The 24108-nt window shown below is 35.4% G+C and overlaps 1 protein-coding gene across 4 annotated transcripts in view; it reads right to left on the bottom strand.

Moving 5' to 3' along the window:
- The window catches only part of LOC150104303 (uncharacterized), a 397984-nt gene that overhangs the window by 127732 nt on the left and 246144 nt on the right, over positions 1-24108 (bottom strand). For 3 of the 4 annotated variants that reach the window (XM_090396286.1, XM_090396285.1, XM_090396288.1), the window contains one exon: positions 22564-22653. The exons of the other annotated variant lie outside the window; for it this stretch is intronic. In XM_090396286.1, coding sequence (XP_090252412.1) covers positions 22564-22653 — 90 coding nt within the window. The remainder of the gene's footprint in view (positions 1-22563; positions 22654-24108) is intronic. 4 annotated transcript variants of the gene reach the window in all.

Raw genomic sequence — 24108 nt, 5'->3', positions numbered from 1 at the left:
AATCTTGGGGGGGGGGGGGGGAGTTGAACGGATAAAAATACTTTTAATACAATGAATTTGTATTAAAAATATTTTTATCCGTTCAACTAAAATTCGTTAAATTTCATTCATTCAATAAAATCCAGTTTTCTTTTTACAAAGCTCTTGAATTATTTCAGTCGTGGTTATATTAATCTCTCTCAGTGTGTATATATATATAGCAAAGCCAGTTCGTTCAATCATGATTGTGTCATGGTAGATCTTAAATAGGTTTTTAAAAGGCGTAAGTTAGAAAATGCCCTTTCACTGACGCATGTTGTTACCGGAAGCGTTGCAAATATTTTTAATAAGTTATAGATGTTAGGATATATCATTTTGTCACACTTTGAAACTGCATCAACGCCATTTTTGCATGCAGCTATTACAAACGATTTTTCAAATTTCTTATACCACAACTTGAATTCGGAGTTCAAAATTGCTAGATTTGTGTAAGGCAAATCACCGGCATAAAATTCACACAATTGACGAAAATCTTCCATTGCACTTGCTGTTGGAGCCTCTTTTCCATTTGGTAGAAGAGAAAAAAATATATTTCAAAATGTTGCAGTGCCAAGTAAAACATTCGTGAAGTTTAGTCAATATTTGGTCAATAAATGGAATGAAATAGCTCTCCTGAAATACTCTTCTACAGAATCGGCTGGAACATTAACAAACTTAATGTTTGTTTTGATGAAGTCTTTGGCTTTTTATTTAAAAGTAATAGGAATACAGAGTTAAAATCTAATATGAATAAGAGACAAGGCACTTTGTTTAATTTTGGTATTAAGAAATCTCTTATTGAAGGTGTTCATGATGGAGCAGATAGTGAGTCATCACCTCAAGCCTACGAAGATCTCCAGGATGTACAAAAGGAGGGGAAAACTACCAGCACACAGGAGAAAAAGTCTGCATTCACTCGTAAGTACTTATAATAATATTATAAATGTATTTGGTGATCAGAATGGGATATGTCAATGAAAATCAGCACAAATTAATTTAATGATGTTTGCCTGAAGAAACTACGACATGCTACAAGATTTCATTAGTCCAGTGATTTAAATGTAATTTAAATGTAATTTATATTTGTCAACATGCCACACCCTATACATAAGTGTACTAATACTCTTTATGGCAAATATTAATTTTGCCATAATTAATTATTAATAATTATATTAATGTATGAACTTTAATAAAAAATTTTGGAAAGGTATTTACGAGTAAATTTGTTTGGACCAGGCCCTCAGAAAAAAAGAAATCAGCTAACGCCTTTTTATTCCTGTTTATAGGGAGTAGGCGAGGTGGCTTTTAAAAAAATAATTCTTCTTACTCTTTTTACTAATTTTATAATTAATATCTGATTTATTTCGAACTATTTAATTTTTGTTACTGAACATTTTATCAAATCATTCTTATTACAATTGCTTTTACATTATTTGATACGGTTTAGTACTTTTCTTACAAGTATTGTTACAATTCATATTTACTTTTGTGTGATGCAGTCTTTTTTTTACTATTTTGCATTATTAATTTACTATTATATTATTCAACAATTCTTATTTATAATCTTATTGTTTTTCATACTAAAGTTACCTTTACAACACAATTCTATTTATTTTTATTATAGCTCTGACAAATATTGGAATTTGAATATTATTGAAAAAATACCCATGGATCCTTGTTTAAAGACAGGAACTTTAACACAAGGAGGAGCAAGTACTTCTGCTGACACAGCTATTCGTATGATTGGAGAAGATATAGAATTGCAAACTGTGAAGAAGAAAAAGAGCTAATTCATCGACTTAGACTTTGCAGTGAATATTCATTGCAAATGGATGAATCTACAGATGTCGCAGGACTCGCTGTATTACTAGTGTTTGTTCGTTACATATTTGATAAAAGTACTGAAGAAGATTTACTCATGTGCAAATATCTACAAGAAAAAACTACCGGAGAAGATATATTCAACTGTATTAATAATTATATTACAAAACAGGAAATTGGTTGGGAGAAATGTATTGATATTTGTACAGATGGTGCTCAAGCAATGGTAGGAAAGATGAAGGGAGTTGTAACACGTATCTTGAAAGTAGCTACAAGAGCCACCAAAAGTCATTGTGTTTTGCATTGACAAGCACTAGTAACAAAAAGAATTCCTACATATTTAAAAACTATTTTGGATGAAGCCGTAAAAATGATCAATTATGTAAAATCTCGACCACTTCAATCCAGATTATTTAAAATTTTGTGCGATGAAATGGGTAGTGCACATAACGCACTTTTATTACATACTGAAGTGAGATGGCTATCCAGAGGAAAAGCATTATTGAGGCTTTTTGAACTTCGTAGTGAGTTAATGGTCTTCTTGATGTCACATAATTTAGGACAAAATTTTATTGAATTATTAAGAAATTCTTCATGGTTGATGAGTCTTGCGTATCTGGCAGATATTTTTACAAAGTGCAATGAAATTAACTTATCATTACAAGGAAAGAATATCACAATTTTTAATACAAGAGATAAAATTGCATCTTTTGATAGGAAGTAGCAATTCTGGATTTCTACAGTTGAACAGAATAATTTTGATTGTTTTCCAACCGTGCATGAATTTTTGACTGAAATAAATTCTAAAGTAAATGAAGAAGTATCTAACGTAATTTTAGAACACTTGCATGACTTGCAATCAACCCTTTTGCAATATTTTCCAAAATCCAGTGTGGACAATTCCTGGGTTCTGAATCCATTTACAGTGACAGCTAAGCCAGCAGGCTTCAGCACAAGTGACTATGAAAATCTAATTGACTTAATTAGTGACTCTGATTTAAAACAAAAATACAAGTAACTGCCAATAAATGATTTCTGGACAAATTTAACAGAAGAGTACCCCAGCATGTCAAAACTAGCTATTCTTGTTTTACTTCCTTTTACAACGACATATTTATGCGAGGCAGGGGTTTCATATTATGCTGCAACCAAATCAAAGTCCAGGAACAGACTCGACGCTACACCAAATATGAAAATTCAACTTTCTAATATTGTACATGATATCAAAAGAATTTGTAATTCAAAGACCCAAAAACATCAGAGTCATTAAGAACTTAATTTGCAATATACGTTTTACTATTTTTATGTGTTTTGTTTTTACTAATTAACATTTGACAATAAATGATTGTTTTTTCTTAACGCTTAGATTTATTCATTTATGTTATTTATATTTATCTACCCTACAAAATCAGCACAAAGGAGAAAAAGTCTGCATTCACTCGTAAGTACTTATAATAATATAAATTTTTGGTTATCAGAATGGGATATGTCAATGAAAATCAGCACAAATTAATTTAATGATGGTTTAATTGATGTTTAATTAATAATTAATTATCACTTATTAACACTAAAATAAGCTAAATTACCAATTAATTATTAATTAATACATTACAAAATAACCACGGTGTTCCGTGAACATTTCAGGATTTGTGAAGTGTTCCGTCGTAGAAAAAGTTTGAGAAACCCTGATCTACACCAATGATGTCTACTGCCGACCACTACCACTAGTATTTTCACAGACAATCACAAACATCCATGTCTATGGTACAGGATTCGAATCCTGCACCACAGCCTTTTGGCTGTAGAGTCAATCGGCCAACCAGGCCAGATATATAGATAAAAAATTAAATTTTGTGGATAAAAATTAAAACTTTGTTTTAATTTTTATTAAACAAATAAATAAAATGATATAATTATTATAATATTTACTTTTAATGAGATGGATGAGCTTCTCGAACATGCAGAGTTACTGGATATCTGGCTCGATATTGGTCAACTTCAGTCGAAGATCAGCACACACACACTAAGACAAATTCTGTATTTTGTTTTTATTTGAAGGAGCGATGAAAATCGTTTCTCGCAAAGATAGGTTGTAGAAAACTGCATGACAATTTTCGACTTCGTCAAATAATTTGGGAAATTCACATCTCACTGAAGGCGAGATCCAGAATCAAGCCAAACCACGATCACGGAATTGCATTTTAAGCCCACTGTCACTTGAAAGCTCAAATTAGCTGTTCTTTTTTTTTGATAATGAAAGGTCGTTCTCGTGACTGCAAGCCTGAAATTTATCGTGAAATCACAGAAATTTCTTATAAAAAGTTATTCGGAAAATGTTTCCAAATTCTGTTTCAGTTTTGAGGTGGACTCAAACCCTTTCCCAGTGGCTAAATTCTAAACTAACAAGTTTCGGGTCCCTATACAAAATAACCAATTGTATTTACTTTTGAATACTATCCAGGGAAGCTCAAAACCTCCCCGTCACTTTTACAATTGTTTACAAACTGTAAACAATTTATCGTTTACAGTTTTACGTAAACGTGTTAAAACTAAGAGATATATATATATATAGTGAATGCTGATATGGCAGTTTCACATATTATTGGAATTCGGTTGAAGAGAGTTAGCATTTCAACTCAATTGTCAACTTGCTTTTCGTGCGATTTCCGAAAAATATATAAATATTGGAGTTAACTCACAACACATTTTGTCTAAGTATTACTTAGCACTTCTGAAGATATATTGAGCCTTGGTTGAAGGAGGAAAACCTTCAACAATAAAAATCAACAAACAACAAGCAATTGGTTGAAATGTGGTCATGTGGATAACACATGTTCACTTCAATTCTGACAAAACATCAAGGGAAGGTGGAAGCAATAAAACCATATTGTTTTCACTTCACCCCTCTTTTATTACTCGTCATTCTGCTGCTAGAAATTAAAACAGTGGCAGAATGTTCATTCCATGAACATTCTGCCGCTATTTTTTTTTTTTTTTGATTTTTAAGTATTCATTTTATTTTAATAATTTTTATTTACTTATTCAATTTTTATTTGTTTTGTTTGGATAATTAAAATATATAGATTTATTTGGTTAATTTAAGCCTGTAGACTACCTGTCCCATCGTCGTGGACCACCTGTGGTCCGCGGATCATATGTTGAGAAACATGTTATAGGGTTCTCTCACCTTATGTGACCCCTAATTCATAAGCATTTTTGAAATAGAAGACATGACAGAACATAAATAAAAAATGAATTTTAATTAGGAAAATCTAGTGTTTTTTAACTTTTTTTTTGGTGTGTGTATGTGGGGGGGCTTGCCGCCCTCCCTGGGTGTGCCACTGGTAGGAGTTTAGAATTGATGGTTTTCTTCATCACTTTAGATAGGACTGAGGTGAGAGAGTGAGAGATATAAGGATGTAGTTATAATAAATTTAGTTTAATCCTTTATCCAAGTATGAGCAAACAAAGTTTGTGCCTGAAAGTATCTTCAGGACTGGGGTAAGGTGGTACAACACTGGGAAACTCGTTGCGAAGGGGAAGCAAGCTAACATCACTCCTATCTCAATATCTCCCATAATGCAAAACACATCTCCTTGCGGATATGTATAATGTTATGCATTAAGGGAAGGGCCACTACCCAGACTAGTTTCGATCTTTATTGAGGTCTCTTCAGTGGAAGCGAGGCCCAAGTGGAGATACCAGGCAGAAGCATTAGCAAGGCCATCTCTACCTGTTATATGAAGTGATTTGTCACCTTCTTAGGAATGGGTTGAATATAGGCCAATTTCCAGGCTTTGGGATATACACCAGTGGAGTATATCCACTGGTGTATATACTTATAGACCAGTATATTTATAATGGTACAGTAAGGTCAAATCTCTTTTTTTCAAACTTCTGATCTCTTTCTGGCAAAAGAATATAGGGGGCATTGTATGATGGAATGACTGTGGGGGCATTTGTCAGTGTCAGTTATGTGTGCATTGGAGGCAAAGTATGAAGCCAGGAGATTAGCTTTTTTTTCTGCGGGTGATGATGCAACAGAGCCACCTGGGTACAAAGTAGGGAGTGGAAATAGCATAGGGCAAAAGTTACGACCAATTGCTTTGACTAGCGACCAAAAGGTATGGCTGCCATTTGGGCAGGCTGCAAGTTTTCTGCATTTTGCCCGTTCAAATTCTGTTTTGGAAGAATTGATGGTTTTCTTGCATCTGTTTCGGACTTCAGTATAAGCAATTAAAGTGGATGGAGTTCTTGATTTGAGCCAGTTGTGGTATGCTTGATTTTTCACTTCTACAGCCTTGGCACATCTTTTGAAGAACCAGGGTTTAGATAGGGGATGGCAATTCAGAGAAGTGCAGGGAATGCATGTTTGAATGCCAGTAAGGATTACACTGGTGATATGTTCAGTGCATACATTTGGATTGGGAGACTGGAAACAATAGTCCAACCATGGGAATGAAGCATAGTAGTCTCGGAGGTTGTCCCACTTGGCACTGATATAATGCCAAACTACTGTTGTGTGGGAGTGCCTATGTAAGCGTTGTTGCATAGGGAAGGAGATGAGCACTAGCTTGTGGTCAAAATTACCCAGGGGGCTCACTACATTCCCTGCATATTTAGAAGGGTCATTGGTAAGGAAGAAATCTACAGTATTTGAGGAGTGGTTCGGGTTATCTGGTATTCTGGTTAGCATATGAACAATTTGTGTAATGTCATTAAGGATGGCAAATGTTTCAGAATCTCTGTCTGCAAGATCTCTACAACTGGAGGAGGAAAGCTAGTTCGTGTTATAGACATTAAAATCTCATAAGAGCGTAAAAATAATCATAATTAAAATTCTGAATATTTTTACGAAATGTTTATGTTAAAATATTTATTAGTTTTAGTTTCATAACACGCATTGTTGGCACTTGTGATGTGCCCGTTATGAAATTGTTTTGTCAAAAATGATATGTAAAGAAGTTAAAAAATTGATGATGTACTTACCAGATTTGATATCTGTATTACTTACAAGAATTTTATTGTAATTTAAAATTATCAAAAGTTGTGTTTTATGAAGACATTCTCTCTTGTCGCTAACAGAGACAACGTGTCAGTCATTATTTATACCTAACTTCTTGCTTACCAGTTTCATGGAGTGCACATGCTCACTGAGAAGTTTGATGTGATTGACAGCTGACAAGAAAGCGTTCGGAAGGAATTAAGAACACAGGCCGGCAGATATTTAGGTTCGGAGGAACTTACGTTTTTATGTGACAGTCGGAGGAAAATTAATAGTATATTCTGAAAAAGGAATCGTGGAACTATTATGTTTTAATGGAGAATAAGTGTGTAAAAAAAAAAGAAAGAAAAATATTGCTATATCATTTTAAACGGAATATTGGAGGAAACACTAATTGAAAGATTAATTGTAGGTTCCGAAAAGGGAATCGTAGAACTGTAAGTTTTTTTTTTTTATTTGAAGAGTTAAGACTGTCAATAAGCATTTAGTGAATAAAAAAAGAATTTGCTATTTATGTTCTAAAGGAATGTTCGAGAAAACTCTGATTAAGAAGTTTCATCTGTATTAAGGACGCTGGATCTGAATATTATTTCTACTGAAGAAAAGAGATAGAATTAAGTTCGGAAGAATTAATGTGTGCTACATAAGTGATGAGAATGGATCCTGTAAAAATGAAGAAAAGAGTCATATATCTTCTGAAAAGGGCCTTGACAGAGAAAGAAACTGGCTATGAACATTTTGTGATTGTGCAAACAAAGTGGTAATCTAGTCTAAAGTGTAAGTTTAATTTTAAAAGGCCTTGGATCCAATTAATTTGTAGTTAGTTATGTAATATTTGTTTGAACTGTATATATATTGTTTTGTTTTATTAAATGTGTTTATTTTGTATTTTGGTCTTGAGTCAGTGATTATTTGGATTCTGAAAGAAAGAGTTAAGATCATTGCACCAATTGGAGTGAACCCTTGTGCATATATAGGTACACTCGAAAATAAAAAAATAACTGTTAGAAACAGAGATTATATCTATGGTAGGATCAATAATATGATAATATCTATGAATATTATATATATAAAACACCACCAATTATTAACAATAATTACATCTGTACAACTGGAGGGGGAAAGCCAGTTCGTGTTATAGACATTTGACATCTCATAAGAGGATGATTTTGCTGTTAGGAGAGTGGAACTGGAGAAAATCAATTTTTAAAGTGAGGAAATGAAAGAACTCGGATTGATTGGTGGCATTAGGAGAGCAATAGAGACAGCAGATGAATTTGACTGAGTGGGAAAGGGATATTTTCAAACAAAGAAAGTCAAAGTTGGGCAATTCGAGGTTAGGCGCTCTCTGGCAGGATATGCCACAGCAGATATATGCTCAGAAACCGCCCTTGGGTCGAAAGGAGTCAAACAGTGTGTAGTTTGGAAGGTTGAGATGGATAGTGTTGGTGAAGTGAGATTTGAGTTTCTGCTAAAAAGAGTGAGAGAGGTTTGTTGGACTGCAGATGGTAGTGGACACTATTAGGGTTGGAGTTGAGGCCACAGATGTTGGCGAAGTGGATATGCAAGGGTCTGTGAGACATGTGTTTGACTGCAAGGGTGTTGCACGTTTCCTATGCAGTGCCTGCATACTGGTCTCCTTGGTGTCATCACTTGATTTTTGCACTAGTTTGGCTTCTTGTAGTTTAAGATCCAACTGTTGTCTCCATTTTGGCATCGTTGTTCCCTCTGGACTAATGTTAAGTCAGTTCGAGCATGTATTTGTGATTGGACAAGTGTCCTTAACTTATTATTTATTGCCGTTATTAATTAGGATGTGCTTATAGGTGCGTCACAGGTCACTTTTCAGGAGATGTGGAAAGTTCGTTCCATCCTTTCTTTTGTTTATTGGTCCGAAACAATGGCATTTGATGACACTTCTGGGATCAAAGTTGCATTCTCCTGCTAATTTGCCAACATCTTCTTTTAATGATTTACCGTTTTCCTTCAGAATGTTCAGAATAATGGCACAGAGTCTATTGTTTTCAGCCTCAATAGACTCGTGTACCACTGATGCAATTAGGTTGCGAAGTTCATTAGCGGGCAAGGGTGCACGTGCGATCAGACGCTGGTTGTCAAGTACCTTGAGCTTAGTTTCCAGCGCTCGGATTTTGGAAGAGAACGTTTTAATCGCAATATTAAGGTGTTGTTCATGGTTTTCAACACATTTGCCGAAGTAATTGACGAAATTATATTCTTCTTTTAATTCTTTACCCAAGTGTGTGTGTGTGTTTGTGCAAGCAAAAAGTTTGTGTGTGAAGTATCTCAACTCACCTACTTTTAGTGGCTGTTGATTTCACATCAGATAGCCTCAGTCTCAGTATTCTATAAATGCATACCACATTCCCTTTTACAGACATGTATGTTGCACTGTATTATTATGGGACGGGTCATTATTTAGGCCAGTTTTGAACTTTACTGAGGTCTCATCAAAGGAGGTAGAACTGAGGAGATATTGAAAAATAAACCAATGCAGAAATCATATTTTACAGTTACAAGTAGTAAAATGGTTTATCATCATATTAAAATATTCTGAATGAGCAAAAGTAATGATATTTTTCGATTAAATTAAACTTGCAAAGAAATTATATTCTTGTTTTATCTTTTATCCAAGATAGAGATTTAAAAAGCAAACAAAGTTTGCAAGTGAAGTATCTTTTAAAACTAGGCAAGTTATACACAGGGCTGATGAATTCACACCACTTGCCTCAGTATCCCATAATGTAAAGTGTATATCATTTTGGGTGCGTATAATGTATTATGGGAAGAGTCACTATCCAATCATCATCAAATTCCTGACATGTACTCTCAAGGCGGGGTGTACAGGATATGATAATACTACATGCAAAATTTACGTCATTACTAACTTCCTATCTACAATTTTCCTCCAAATCAATTTGTTACCTGTCAAGACCCCAACATTGTCAGATCTTATATTTCTATCTTCTAAGACACTTTTTACCATATCAATCTACCTATATCTTGGTCTTCCTATGGGTCTTTTTCATGCCAATCTGGCAGAGAAAACTTGTTTTGCTAATCTTTCCTCGCCCATTCTGTTTAAGTGACCATACCACCTGAGATTAGCTCTGCTAACGTTCCTGGATGCTAACAATGTCAAGTTCTTCCCTAATATCCTCATTTTTAATATGATATTGCTATTGATGTCATCTGATCATGCCCCTAATCTTTCTCAGGACTTTCACATTGCGGTCTCTAGTCTTTGATCAAGTGTTTTACTTCTAACCCAGCTCTCAGATCCATAAGTTAAAATTAGTTTGAACACTGTCCTGTATACAGCTAATTTAGTGTTTTGACTAATTTCTCTCTTATTCCATATAAATTCATTCAGTTGACTTCCTACCATACCAGCTTTGTTGATTCTGTTGTCTATTTCTAAAATTAATTTACCATCTTCACTAAAAATTGTGCCTAAGTAGCTGAAATGTTTTACTTGTTCTATAGGTTCTCCATTCACAATGCAGTTGATATTTTCAGCTTCTGATTATTTTCATTGTCTTTGTCTTGTTATTACTGACCTTCATACCATATCTATTACAACAGTTATTCAATTTAGTCAGGCAATCTTGCAGACTTGTATTGGATTTATTTAGAAATATAACATCATCTGCATAAAGTAAAGAGCTGAGATTAACATCGCCAATTTTTATATCAGGTTTAATAGCACTTTCCTTCATAATGTGATCCACATAGATAATGAATAACAGCGAAGTATCAATGTACATCCTTGTCTGACATCAGATGTAATATCAAACCATCTTCCTGTACTTCCTTCACTTCTAACTGATGACCTACAACTCAAATAAAGACTAAGTATTGCTTGATGTAATGCCCCACAGACACCATACAACTGTAGGGTTTTGAATAGCTTCTCTTCCACAATCCTTCTGAACCATTTCTCAAGTATATTTGCACGAATCTTACCAGAGACATTCAGTAGAGAAATATCTCTGTAATTCTCACATTCAGTTTTATTTCCCTTTTTATATATGGGTATTATGATAAGAGCTCTACACTCCAATCATCAATTTGTAGCTCTGTCAAAGACTTCTGAACTATGCTGTGCAGTCACTGTAAGACTTTCCGTACTTGATCATTTCTGGTCAAATATCATCTACTCCAGCTGCCTTTCCACATTTCAGCTTTTGATGGCTTTTTCTATTTGCATGCCTGTTGAGTGTTTTTTACCACTGTACTGTAACTGATTGTTTCATTTAGCAATTTTTCAAAGTAATTACTCCATACTTCAAGGATATCTTTTTCTCCAGTTTTCATGTCACCTTAATAATCTCTAATTTCTTTTACAACACTCTTTCCTCCATTTCTAAGCTTGTTCAACAACCTCCAGAATATCTTACCACCTTCTTGATATTTATTTTCTATGTTCTTGCCAAAGTCCTCCCATGACTTTTGTTTAGCTAGTTTTACACAGTGTTTAGCTTTCTTACATTTGTCTCTATATTTTCAAAGAGCACAAGCTGACTTATTTGCCAGGAACTTTTGATATGCTTTCTTCTTTCCCTTCACTGCCTCTTTAACTTCCTGTGTCCACCATGGAGTTCTGATTTTTCTATCCTTGCAGACAACCTCACCACATGCCTCTCTGGCTGAATCAACCACTGTTTTCTTCAGGGCTCGCCACTGAATCTACACGGTTTGGTTCCTGTTCTCAAACTCTTTCGTTTTTTTTTTTTTTCCCCAATAAGGTTTGTGTATTTTAGTCTACAGTTCACATCTGAGAGCTGCTCAACTTTTATTCACTTTAAAACTTTCTTACATGTTCTTTTCAATATGAAATTCAATTTTATCCTACTCAAGACTAAATGGTGATCACTTCTAATTTCAAATCCTCTATACACTCTAGAGTCCTGTACTAGAGAGAACAGTCCAAACATTTTGAACTTTACTGAGTTCTTCATCAGTGGGAATCAGTCCCAGAAGTGATTCATACTGATGTTGAATTATTGCAGAAATCATATATTTCATATATATGTACATAAGGAGCCTCCGTAGTTCAGTCAGTAATAGGGAAAGCCCTTTGGCCAGAAAGAACTGGGTTCCTGTCCTTACATGAGGAACCTTTATCTGGTCTCTTTCAACTAAAATTGAGTCAACCAGCCTCACACAGAGGTGGAGGGTTTTCCCCTCCTGGTAACTCGGGTTTTTCATCTCTCAAAACATTCAAGCCGGTCCTGTGAACACACACGGATACAGTCATAAAGGCAATAGGAAACCACCTTGCCATATCTCCCTAGTAATCAGTTGCAACCCTCTCAAAGAGAGGAGGCCACAGGATAAGGATATATACACAAATAGGTAAAACGTGTAGCACCTTATTATTAAAATTCTCTGGATTAGAGGTAGATGCACAAGTTTATCCAATGGGTTGCAAATTAAATTAAACCTGCCAAGAAATTATATTCTTTGTTCATACTTTATTCAAGTGTAAGCAAACAAACTTTGCAAGTGAAATATCTTTCAGTTGATCAGAAAGTAAATTATAATATACACGGAACTGGCCCCTTTATTAGGAATACCTCCCCATTTAGGAAAATAGACTGTTCCTGAAGATGCTGAGTCATGTGGCTGTGGTTTGCTATATAAATCAAACAGATAGGCATTGAACAGTTGTGTTTTTTTTTGGGTTTGAAGCATTAGAATGTGTAAAAGCATGACTTAAATGACTCTGAGCATGGTAGTATGATTGTTGGTGACAGTATCTCACAAACATCTACTCTTCTGGATTTCATACAACAATGTTTAGATCAGGAGTGGTGTAATAATCAGAAAATTTCAAGTCAACTGTAGCTCTGTGGACAGAAACAGCTCACTGATGTATCAGATCAGAGAAGAATGATAAGGATTGTGACAGGAGTGCCACAACTAGTTAAATCACAGCTCAGTACAACATTGATGGTCAGAACATTATCTTGGAGTGCATAGTAGATTGCACGCTATCACAGATGTGATACAGGAGCAGAATAATCCATTGATATTCTTCTTAAACAGATGGAGGTTGCAATCCTTTGGAAATACTTCATGGGGAAGGCTGTTTCACAGAACTAAGTATAGTAGGTTCAGTGTAGAGGAATGTTTAGGTGGCTGTTACTGAAGTTTTTATAAATCTGGTAGAAATGGAAGGCATATTGAGAATCTTCATGTGAAAATGGTCAATATGGATTAGACGGGACATAATACAATAATGTGCAAAGGAAATTCCATATGTTTCATGAGACACATGAAACATGTCTCTTTCATGTTCCTCTAGACATAATTTGAAGGATTTTTCCACCTAGCCAAAATAAGGCAAGTTGCATCCAAATATGGTAAACGCAGGGATATTTCAGGTTTTTATGTTTTTGCTTGGCGTACTGAGCAAGGAACGAAGTTTAAGTAGAGGAGTGAAAGAAGTCCGGATGTTATATTTTTTTAAGAACTATGGCAAAATGAAAGTGATATGTAGACTTTTTCATTATTTCTATCTTCGATATGATGAAGAGGTGGATTGAATAGTGGCTTATTAACTGTTGATTTTGAATAATCATGTTGTTGAAAAGTTGTAAGAAGAAATTTAAGTTTTTTGTTAATATCTTCTTCACAGAGGAAGGAGTGAGCAAGTTTGCTGGTGTAGATATAATGCTAAGTTTTTGAGGTGGATGGTGATGAGACTGTGCATGGAGGTATCTATTGGCGTGAGCGGGATCCTGCAAATAGAGATTTTTAATTTCTCATGTCAGAACCAGCAAGTGCTCTGTTGAAACACAATCTGAATTCTGCTGATGCTAACAACAAAAAATCTATCATTCATATGGGACAAATTGGAAAATATCTTTCGATGCTATGATGAACTAAAAAGAAGAATTGTAGAATCTAACCGCGTGGAAAGGCTTATGTGTTTGTCGCACATGTTGAATATGATTTTAACGGTATTGATGCAAACACAGATTCATAAGAAAATAACTATTTATTAACTTAAAAGCTAGTATTTCGCTGGTATTATATCCAGCATCTTCAGAGCACACAAAGTTTGTTACAAATGCGAGACAACCATCATCCTTTGTAACAGTGGGGCTAGTATAAGTAATTGTCGTGTGCAACACAAGACTCAAGTCCTAATAAGGTGCCATCTAAGTTAAAAAAAAAAAAAAAAAATATTAATTTGGTCTTAGGATGATTGTCTCCCAAATCTTTGGTAGATTTATGTAGCCATACTTGTTAAGGTTTGGAGTATGTTTTAAGGCTTCTGCCGATTCTAGGAAAGGAACAACCTCTCTGACTTGAGAAGCTTCCGTGCAGTACTTTTGTTTTTTTCTAATTGATCCTGTGTGCCGGGGTATTCACACAGACATGGTCTGCCAGACCCGACTTGCCATAGCGAAAGTGCTGGATATATTTTGTGTTCACTGAGGCAGATGTCCACAGTTCTTCCTGTCTGTCTGTAGTAGGCTTGATGACATGAACAGGGCACTTCATAGACTCCTGGATGTGACAAAGGAGTGAATCTGTCCTTAGGTGAACAGATGAGAATTGCCAATTTCACATAAGGTTTAAATATAGTGCGCAGTTGGTGTTTGTCAAGCACACTAGATATCTTTTCAGATGTACCTTTAATGTATGGGATGGTGATAGTTTTGTTGTAATCTTCTGTGGTAGATAGTGGGGGGGGGTGGATTTCTGGGTAGCATTTGGTATTTTATTTATCTTATGGGGATTATAGCCATTGGTTAGGAAGGTGTGACCCAGGTGAGAAAGTTCAGCAGTGAGAGCAATGTCATTGGAACAGATTTCTCTAGCTCTATGGGTTAGTGTTTTTAAGATACCCATATTGTTGAGAAGGGTGATGGTGTGATTGTTTGTGTAAATGTGTGGGTTTTCTATAAACCGAAAATGATAAGGAACCTTCTGGAAGACGTGTGATCAGTGTGTCCAGGAAGGGCAGGCAGTCATTGGCTTATAGTTTCATTGAATGATATATTCACGTAAACACAAGAAAGATATTTATTTAACCAAATATTTCAGTCTGGAAATAGCAGACCATCTTCAGTGGTATTACAAGAATAGTTAAAATAAAAAAAAAAGCTAGAATACTAACAATAGATCGTTAAAAATAGAACACGCCACGTGATGTTATATCATTAAGTATGAAACGGAATATTTTGAAGTAGAGAAATGATTGATAAAAAAGCAAGGCCTCCACGCTTTCCTTGAACAAACGTTTATGTGAATATATCATTCAATCTTATGTCACAAGTATCCTTAAAACAGCATATAGTTCCATTGTAAAGTGGATTTCAGGGTATGTTTTTAGGGTAATAGCCAGCACCCTAAAATCCATTTTACAATGGAACTAGAAGCCAATGACTGCCTGCCCTTCCTGGACACACAGATCACATGTCTTCCAGAAGGTTCCTTATCATTTTCAGTTTATAAAAAACCCACACATTTACACAAACAATCACACCATCACCCTTTTCAACAATATGGTATCTTAAAAAGACTAACCCATAGAGCTAGAGCAATCTGTTCCAATGACACTGCTCTCACTATGTTAAACTTTCTCACCTGCATCACACCTTCCTAATCAATGGCTATAATCCCCATAAGATAGATAAAATACTAAATGCTACCCAGAAATCCACCCACTATCTACTACAGAAGACTACAATAAAACTATTACCATCCCATACATTAAAGGCACATCTGAAAAGATATCTAGGGTGCTTAACAAACACCAACTGTGCACCGTATTTAAACCCTATGTGAAATTGGTAACGCTCATCCATTCACCTAAGGACAGATTCACTCCTTTATCACATCCAGGAGTCTATGAAGTGCCCTGGATGTGATAAACGCCTACTATGGACAGACAGGAAGACCTGTGGACATCCACCTCAGTGAATACAAAAAATATATCCGGCACTTTCGCTATGGCAGACCATGTCTGTGTGGATACCCTGGCACATAGGATCAATTGGAAAAAAACAAAAATACTGCACAGAAGCTTCTACAAGTCAGAGAGGTTGTTCCTGGAATCAACAGAAGCCATAAAACATACTCCAAACCTTAACCAGTATGGTTGTATAAATCTACCAAAGATTTGGGAGACAGTCACCTGGACATGGACTGGTTATTACTAACACCATGTTCCAACATAAAAATGTGCACAAATTCACATGGAGAGAAGAGACTAGGAATAAGAAAAGTCTTATTGAATATGTTATTGTTGATAGTGATGTTTTCTCCTTGGTGCAGGACACCAGAGTGTACAGAGGATTTGAAATTGGAAGTGATCACTATTTAGTCTTGAGCAGGATAAAATTGAATTTCATATTGAAAAGAATAACATGTAAGAAAGTTTTAAAGCGAATAAAAGTTGAGCAGCTCTCAGATGTGAACTGTAGACTAAAATACACAAAGATTATTGAAGAAAAAATGAAAGAGTTTGAGAACAGGAATCAAACATTGGAGATTCAGTGGCAAACTCTGAAGAAAACACTGATTGATTCTGCCAGAGAGGATGTGGTGAGGTTGTCTGTAAGGATAAATAAATCAGAACTCCCTGGTGGACACAGGAAGTTAAAGAGGCAGTGAATGAAAAGAAGAAAGCATACCAAAAGTTCCTGTCAAATAAGTCAGCCTGTGCTCTTAGAGAATATAGAGACAAATGCAAGAATGCTAAACACTGTGTAAAACTAGCTAAACAAAAGTCATGGGAGGACTTTGGCAAGAATATAAAAAATAAATATCAAGAAGGTGGCAAAATATTCTGGAGGTTGTTGAAGAAGCTTAATAATGGAGGAAAGAGTGCTATAAAAGGAATTAGAGATGATAAAGGTGACATGAAAACGGGAGAAAAAGATATCCTTGAAGTATGGAGTAATTACTTTGAAAAACTGCTAAATGAAACAAGCAGTGATGACAGCACAGTGGTAAAAAACACTGACCAGGCATGCAGTCAGGAATACATATCCATACTTGAAGTAGAAAAAGCCATCAAAGGCTTGAAATGTGGAAAGGCAGCAGGAGTAGATGATATTCGACCAGAAATGCTGAAGTATGGTGGTATAAGAGTCTTACAGTGGCTGCACTGCATAGTTCAGAAAGCCTGGACAGAGGGACGAATTCCCGATGATTGGAGTAGAGCTCTGATAGTACCCAAATATAAAAAGGGAAATAAAACTGCATGTGAGAATTACAGAGGTATTTCCCTACTGAGTGTTCCTGGCAAGATCTGTGCAAGTATACTTGAGAAACGGTTGAGAAGAATTGTGGAAGAAAAGCTTGGTGAAGAACAAGCTGGATTCAGGCCAAATAGAGGCTGTCAGGATCAGATCTTCACTTTACGACAAATAGTCGAGAAAGATTGGGAATATAACAAAGATCTGTATTTAAGTTTTGTCGATCTGGAAAAGGCATATGACAAGGTGCCAAGAGAGAAGCTATTCAATACGCTGCAGTTATCTGGTGTCAATGGGGCATTATATCAAGCAATACTTAGTCTTTATTTGAGTTGTAAGTCAGCAGTTAGAATTGAAGGAAGTATAGGAAGATGGTTTAATGTTAAATCTGGTGTGAGACAAGGATGTACATTATCCCCTCTGTTATTCATTATCTATATGGATCGCATTATGAAGGAAAGTGGTATTAAACATGATATCAAAATTGGAGATGTTAATGTCAGCTCTTTGCTTTATGCGGATGATGTTATACTTCTAAATAAATCTGCTACAAGTCTGCAAGATTCTCTGATTAAATTGAATAGCTGTTGTAATAGTTATGGTATGAAGATCAGCAATAAAAAGACAAAGACAATGAAAATAGGCAGAATCATTGAAAATGTCAACTGTGTTGTGAATGGAGAACCTGTGGAACAAGTAAAACATTTCAGCTATTTAGGCACGATTTTTAGTGAAGATGGTAAATTAAATATAGAAATAGACAACAGAATCAGCAAAGCTGGTATGGTGGGAAGTCAACTGAATAAATTCATATGGAATAAGAGAGAAATTAGTCGGAACACTAAATTAGCTGTATAGAAGACAGTGTTCAAACCAGTTTTAAGTTATGGATCTGAGAGCTGGGTCAGAAGTAAAACACTTGACCAAAGACTAGAGACCACAGATATAAGAGTCCTGAGAAAGATTATAGGTGTGAACAGATGGCATCAATGGCAATATCATATTAAAAATGAGGATGTTAGGAAAATACTTAACATTGTCAGCATCCAGGAATGCGTTAGCAGAGCTAATCTCAGGTGGTATGGTCACTTAAACAGAATGGGCGAAGAAAGATTAGCAAAATAAGTGTTCTCTGCCAGGTTGGCAGCAAAACGACCCAGAGGAAGACCAAGATATAAGTGGATTGATACGGTACAAAGTGATTTAGATGATAGAAATATAAGATCTGATAATGTTGGAGTCTTGACAAGTAACAGACTGATTTGGAAGAAAATTGTAGATAGGAAATTAATAATAATGTAATTTTTTTCATGTAGTACTATCATATCCTGCACACCCCTTGAGGGTACATGGCAGGAATTTGATGATGATGATGATGATGATTTTAATTTTCAAAACTTTTGAGTACTTTTTTTTTTTTTTTTTTTTTTAACTTAGATGGTGCCTTCTTAGGACTTTAGTCTTGTGTTGCACACTACAATTACTTATACTAGCGCCACTGTTTGTTACAAATGCGAGACAACCACAAAGGATTGTGGTTGTCTCGCATTTGTAACAAACTTTGTGTGCTCTGAAGATGCTGGATATAATATCAGCAAAATACTAGCTTTTAAGTTAATAAATAGTTATTTTCTTATCAATCTGTGTTCGCATCAATACAGTTCAAATCATATTCAACATGTAGAATCTAAAGAAACTGTCCTCCATCCAGTACATCTCATTGTATAGATTTTTTTCACTTGCAATGTTTTTTGGTAGTTCCCTCATGCTATGCACTCGAAAAAGTCTTCTAAGAAGACGAAACTAGTTGTGCCGTTTATTTCAATTAAAACAATGTTTCTATTTTTTATCTCTCAGACTGTCATTGCACTGCTATCCAACTTTGACATTCACAAGAACTTGAATGCGTGCACACACCCAACAATGAAGAGATATGCAGAACAGCTTCAAATGTTAATATATTAATGCAGGGGTTGGCAACATTTACAGGCCACATTCACCTTTTATTTTTAATAATCGGGCTGTTTAATTAAGAGAAAATAGTGAGTGAGAAAAATACTTAAGTTATCAATTTTTATTACATCAATCTTAAAAAAAAACACAGAAATATTTAAAATACGAGATATGAAACAAGCATGAAAATGAAACTCAATGAAAATTATTATCACATTAAAACAAAGTAATAGAGTTTATGCATCACAGTATGTGTGTCTCCCTGCTTAATGTGACTTTTGTGATTGTTGTCCCTTAGCCAGATTATCTATACTTTATTTCGAAGCACATACATTTGCGAATCGAAGCATGCAAATTTTCATTAGTCAGTCGAGAAGAAAATTTATTTTTTTTAAAACTCATGACAGAAAATGCTTGTTCGCAAATATATTGCTTCGAATTGAGACTATCATCTTCTTTGCGATAGTAGTTAATCCTTTAAATTTTTTTGGTAAGCACTGATAAAATTTTTGGATATTTTCTAACGAAAATGCGTTCTTTAATGTTTCATTGTGTTGTAATTCCAAAACTTCCATCTGTAGTTGATTTGGTACATCATCAATGACGACATTAAAAGGGTTCAAAAATAATCGCATTTCAATGCTATTTTTATGAAAATCCACAAATCTTGTTGAAAATTTCGTTTGTAAATCTTCTATGATACCAACAAAAGTTTCCTTTTGTGTTTGTCATCCAACTACATCAAAGTGATGTAGATGCAGATTTGCAACGTATATAATGATGTAGATTTTCTTCAATCATATGTGTCTTCAACAGGTATAGTGTGCCTTCAAAAGCTTTTATGTCAGAAAAGAGCACTGCTAATAATTTACCTTGGCTCTGCAGGTTCAAATTAAGTTCATTAAGATACATTGTAATATCTACCATAAATGCAAGAGACATAATACATTTTTTTATCAGATAGGTCTGTAATGTCCCTATACTCAACTGATTCATTATGAATATTTTGTATCTTGAATACGTTTTGCTGAGCAATCAAAGAAGCTTCTAATTTATTAATGATTTTTTCCAAGTTCACAGTTCAAACCCTTGTATTGGCTTTCATGTTCATTCTCGTAATAAAGTCTGATATTATATTCTATCATAACAGCAATTTTATGACAAATAAGACAAAGGGGCTTACTCCCCCATTTTCAATAAAGAAGTACTTGCTATTCCATTCATCATTAAACCTTCTTCCTTCATCTGAAATTTGTGTTTTCTTGAACCCATTTTTGAAATTATTTTTAACAAATATATGACGGACCAGGGAACGCGACTGCAAAAGTGGGCAAAAACTTGGTTGTGAAGTCGCCTTTGTTATTCCCACTCATGATGACTGACACAGTTCACTCGAGCCAAGTTGCAGGGCGATATCACGAAGTATCGGTATCAAATTATTTTTAATTTATTATTCATATTATAAAATACATTATTTAAATAGTTCAGCATACGGGCCACTTGCCATGTAAGTATGGTCAACCTTTTATGGGCCACCAAAAATGCACGTTTGGGCCGCATGCAGCCTTCAGACCCCTGCATTAATGTATAGATTTTCTCTCTTGCAATGTTTGCTGGTAGTTCCTTCATGCTCTGCACCTGAAAAAGTATTCTAAGAAGACGAAACTAGTCGTGCAGTTTATTTAAATTAAAACAGTTTATATTTTTTATTTCTTGGCTTATAGTCATTAAATCTGTTTCAAAAATATGTCTCTCAGCCGAGTGAATCAATTATATCATATATATATGTATGCATGTGTATGACTGTATATACACTCACACACACATGCATTGTGTTGACAAAAGTACTTCGACACTTAGTTGTGGTAAAAAACAACAACAACATTTCAATTAGATTTCTAGTATCGAGTGGGACAACCTTTGGCCTGAATGACAGCAACCCCCTTCTGGACACGTTATCAACCAGTTTCTGATATCAGAACAGGAATATTCTTCCATTCCTTGCGCAAAGCTATCCCCATTGCTCATGATGATCATGGCCACTGTGGTCTGAAATGAATTCAACATCCTAATTCATTCCAAATATGTTTGATGGGGTTGAGGTCTGGATTCTGAGGCAGTTCAGTCCAACACTTCAATGCTGTTTTGTGGTAACCACTCTTGAACACACAGTGCAGATGGCATGAAGCTTTGTTGTGCTAAAACATGCAAGGATCACTGCCAAAGTACTTTCACAGCATCAGAAGCATGAAGTTATCCAGGATGTCCAGGCAGCCATCAGATGCCATGGTTTTAGGCTCATATACCAACGGACAAGCCCCATCCAGCTGAAACACCCACCCATACCAATACCAAACTCGACAGTTGCAATAATGCAGTCCTGCTGAAACTGTTACCCGGATAATCTCCAGATCCAACATGACCATCAATCAGAGTGAAACATTTGGAAGCATGATTTGTTGTTCAACAGAACCATTTTCCAATCATCTATGGTCCAGGAATGGTGTAAAAAACACTAGTCCAAACATCATTTGGCATTGAAGGGGTGATGCGGGGCTTGTTCGCAGTAGTTCTGCCATGGTAACTTAAGGCATGCAACTCTTTGCAGTCATATGTCCCTGCAGAATTTTCCAGGTTGAGTGCGAGGTCTGCTGCTACTGTTGATGTGCAGGATGCTCGACCATTCCGAGACATCGATCTCGGTCAGTGAGTGCTTTTTCCTGCTGTGGTAGCATCATTAACTTTCCATCTACGAACGACATAAAAATTGATGGATTTTGGTATACTGAGATGGATAGCAATGCCACAGACAGAAAGACCACTATCTTTTTGTCTGTATGTGACATCCAATTACCATCCCATATTGGAAGTCTGTCAGTTTAGTTGAATGTGGCATCTTGACATTGAGTACAGTACAAAACATGCAGCACATTCCACATTTTATTACCAGATTAATAAAATTACTCCTGAATGTTTGCATGTGGTAAGATCAGTAATGTGTATGACACATAAGGTGTCCAAAGTATTTGGACACCTTATGAGATAAAAAGAGATAAGCAACCAAAGTGGTGAGTAATTTGTGGAATAACCCCCCCCACACACACACCCCAAAGTTATGCATTGCAAAAAGTTGTTCGATAGGCAGAAAGAAGAAGGGGTATATGTTAAAAATATATGATAATAAAAAGATTTACGGATTAATGAATTATTTAATATTTTACTAGAAGAGGTATAGAAGAAAACTGTGTTTAGCAAGAGCATCAGGAAAAGATTCTTCACTTTGGAAGGAGAATGAGTGAAATGAATTACCTGAGTTTGTTGTGAAACCTCAGTAGGTGAATGCATTCAAAATAAGGTATAACAGGTATTGTATGAATAGCATTGATGGGGATGTCTGTGATCAATGTTTGCCCTCCAGGTGATGCCAATACAATAATAATATTTATGTATCAAAAGAATTTTGTACTTATGAAACAAAAAAAAGTATGTAAAACAAAATGAATAGCACATGGGCTATTTCATGCATACCTGATTATTAAAGGAATCTGGTGCTATTTTTTTATACAATGGTGCAATATCTGTTGCCAAATTCTGGAGTTTATCTTCAAGCTCTTTTTCCTAAAAAATAAGAAATCTTCATTTGTAGAAGGCCAACAAATATGTGGAAGTGCAAAATTAAATATGTCATTAAGTGTTATTATAACACCAATGTATGTTTAAGTATGTGAGTGATGATTAACTGTAACGATGAAACATACCATTGGCTTCCTATCCATCAGAGTGAAAAACATATCCAATTGGATGACTTAAATCCAGTTAGAGTTGAGACCTATGAATGTAATAATACTACTAACAATATTACCTGTGGCAGTGAGTTTGAAGCCATCTGGTGTGAGGTGGAATCTAACAAGACAAATTACACAGTGAGGTGTTGTTACAGACCTGGTGGATCAGTTGCTGGTGATGAAGAAATGCATCACCAAATAGAAAAGGTGAGCACAAAAAGAGTAATCATAATGGGAGACTTGAATTATCCAAATATTGATTGGGTAGCAGTAGAATCTCATGAGAAGAATGAAAACGCATTTATTGAGCTGTTACGGGACAACTTCCTCAAGCAGCATGTGACAGAAGAAACTCGAGGTCAAAGAGTGTTAGATTTGATTATAGTGTCAGAGGGCGTTTCAGTTAAAGATGTAACTATTATACCTCCAGTTGATGACAGTGATCAGCGGTACTCACTTGGGAAGTGACTAAGTTTATGAATGTTCTATTCAGAAAAGGTTACATGCTGAACTACAAAGCAGGAAATTATGACCAACTAAGGAGTATACTGAGTTCAGTAGAATGGGATCAGTTGCTGGATGGAAAGAATATCGACAGTGCATGGGAAGCATTTAAACAATACTTAAATGATGCGATATCAGAATGTGTCCTGAGAGTTCAAAGAATAAATAGAGTAGGAGACAAATGGATGTGTAATCTTATTAAGCAAGAGATTCGTAAGAAAAGGAGGATGTGGAAGGAATATTATTTGCATAAGGATGACATCCATTATGAACGTTATAAGCAGCAGGCTAGAATAGTTGCAACTGTTGTACGGAAAGCAAAGTCTGATTATGAAAAGAAACTGGCTCTGCGTGCTAAAGAGAACCCACAAGAATACTATCGATATGCTGCAAGTAAAAGAAAGAATGAATATGAAAGAATAACTCTTTTAAATTCAGATGGCGTAAGAGTTACTGATGTAGAAGAAGTTGTTCAGTTAATGAGTACCCGTTTCATTAAAAGCCATCAACCTGGTGAACGTAACATCGAGCTCACTGTTACCTCTTCACTAGATGAAGAAACGCAGGTATGTGAGGCCGAGGTATCAGAGCTGTTGCACAAACTGAATAAGAATTCAGCAATAGGGACACTTGCTGATATTCCAGCAATATCAGCAAGTGTGCTAAAAGAGTGTTCAGCTGAAATGGCCATTCCTTTGACCAGGATGCTCAGAACAGGGAACATGTCACAGGAATGGAAGGAATATATGGTAATTTCTTTGCACAAGGGTGGTGCAAAGACCGA

Source organism: Typopeltis vanoorti, chromosome 8 (assembly GCF_054136105.1).
Source record: "Typopeltis vanoorti isolate ZY-2024b chromosome 8, IOZ_Tvanoo_1.0, whole genome shotgun sequence".
In the NCBI taxonomy this organism is placed as follows: Eukaryota; Metazoa; Arthropoda; class Arachnida; order Uropygi; family Thelyphonidae; genus Typopeltis; species Typopeltis vanoorti.
The sequence above is the reverse complement of the archived record's forward strand: the minus strand, read 5'-3'. Positions and strand labels throughout refer to the sequence as shown.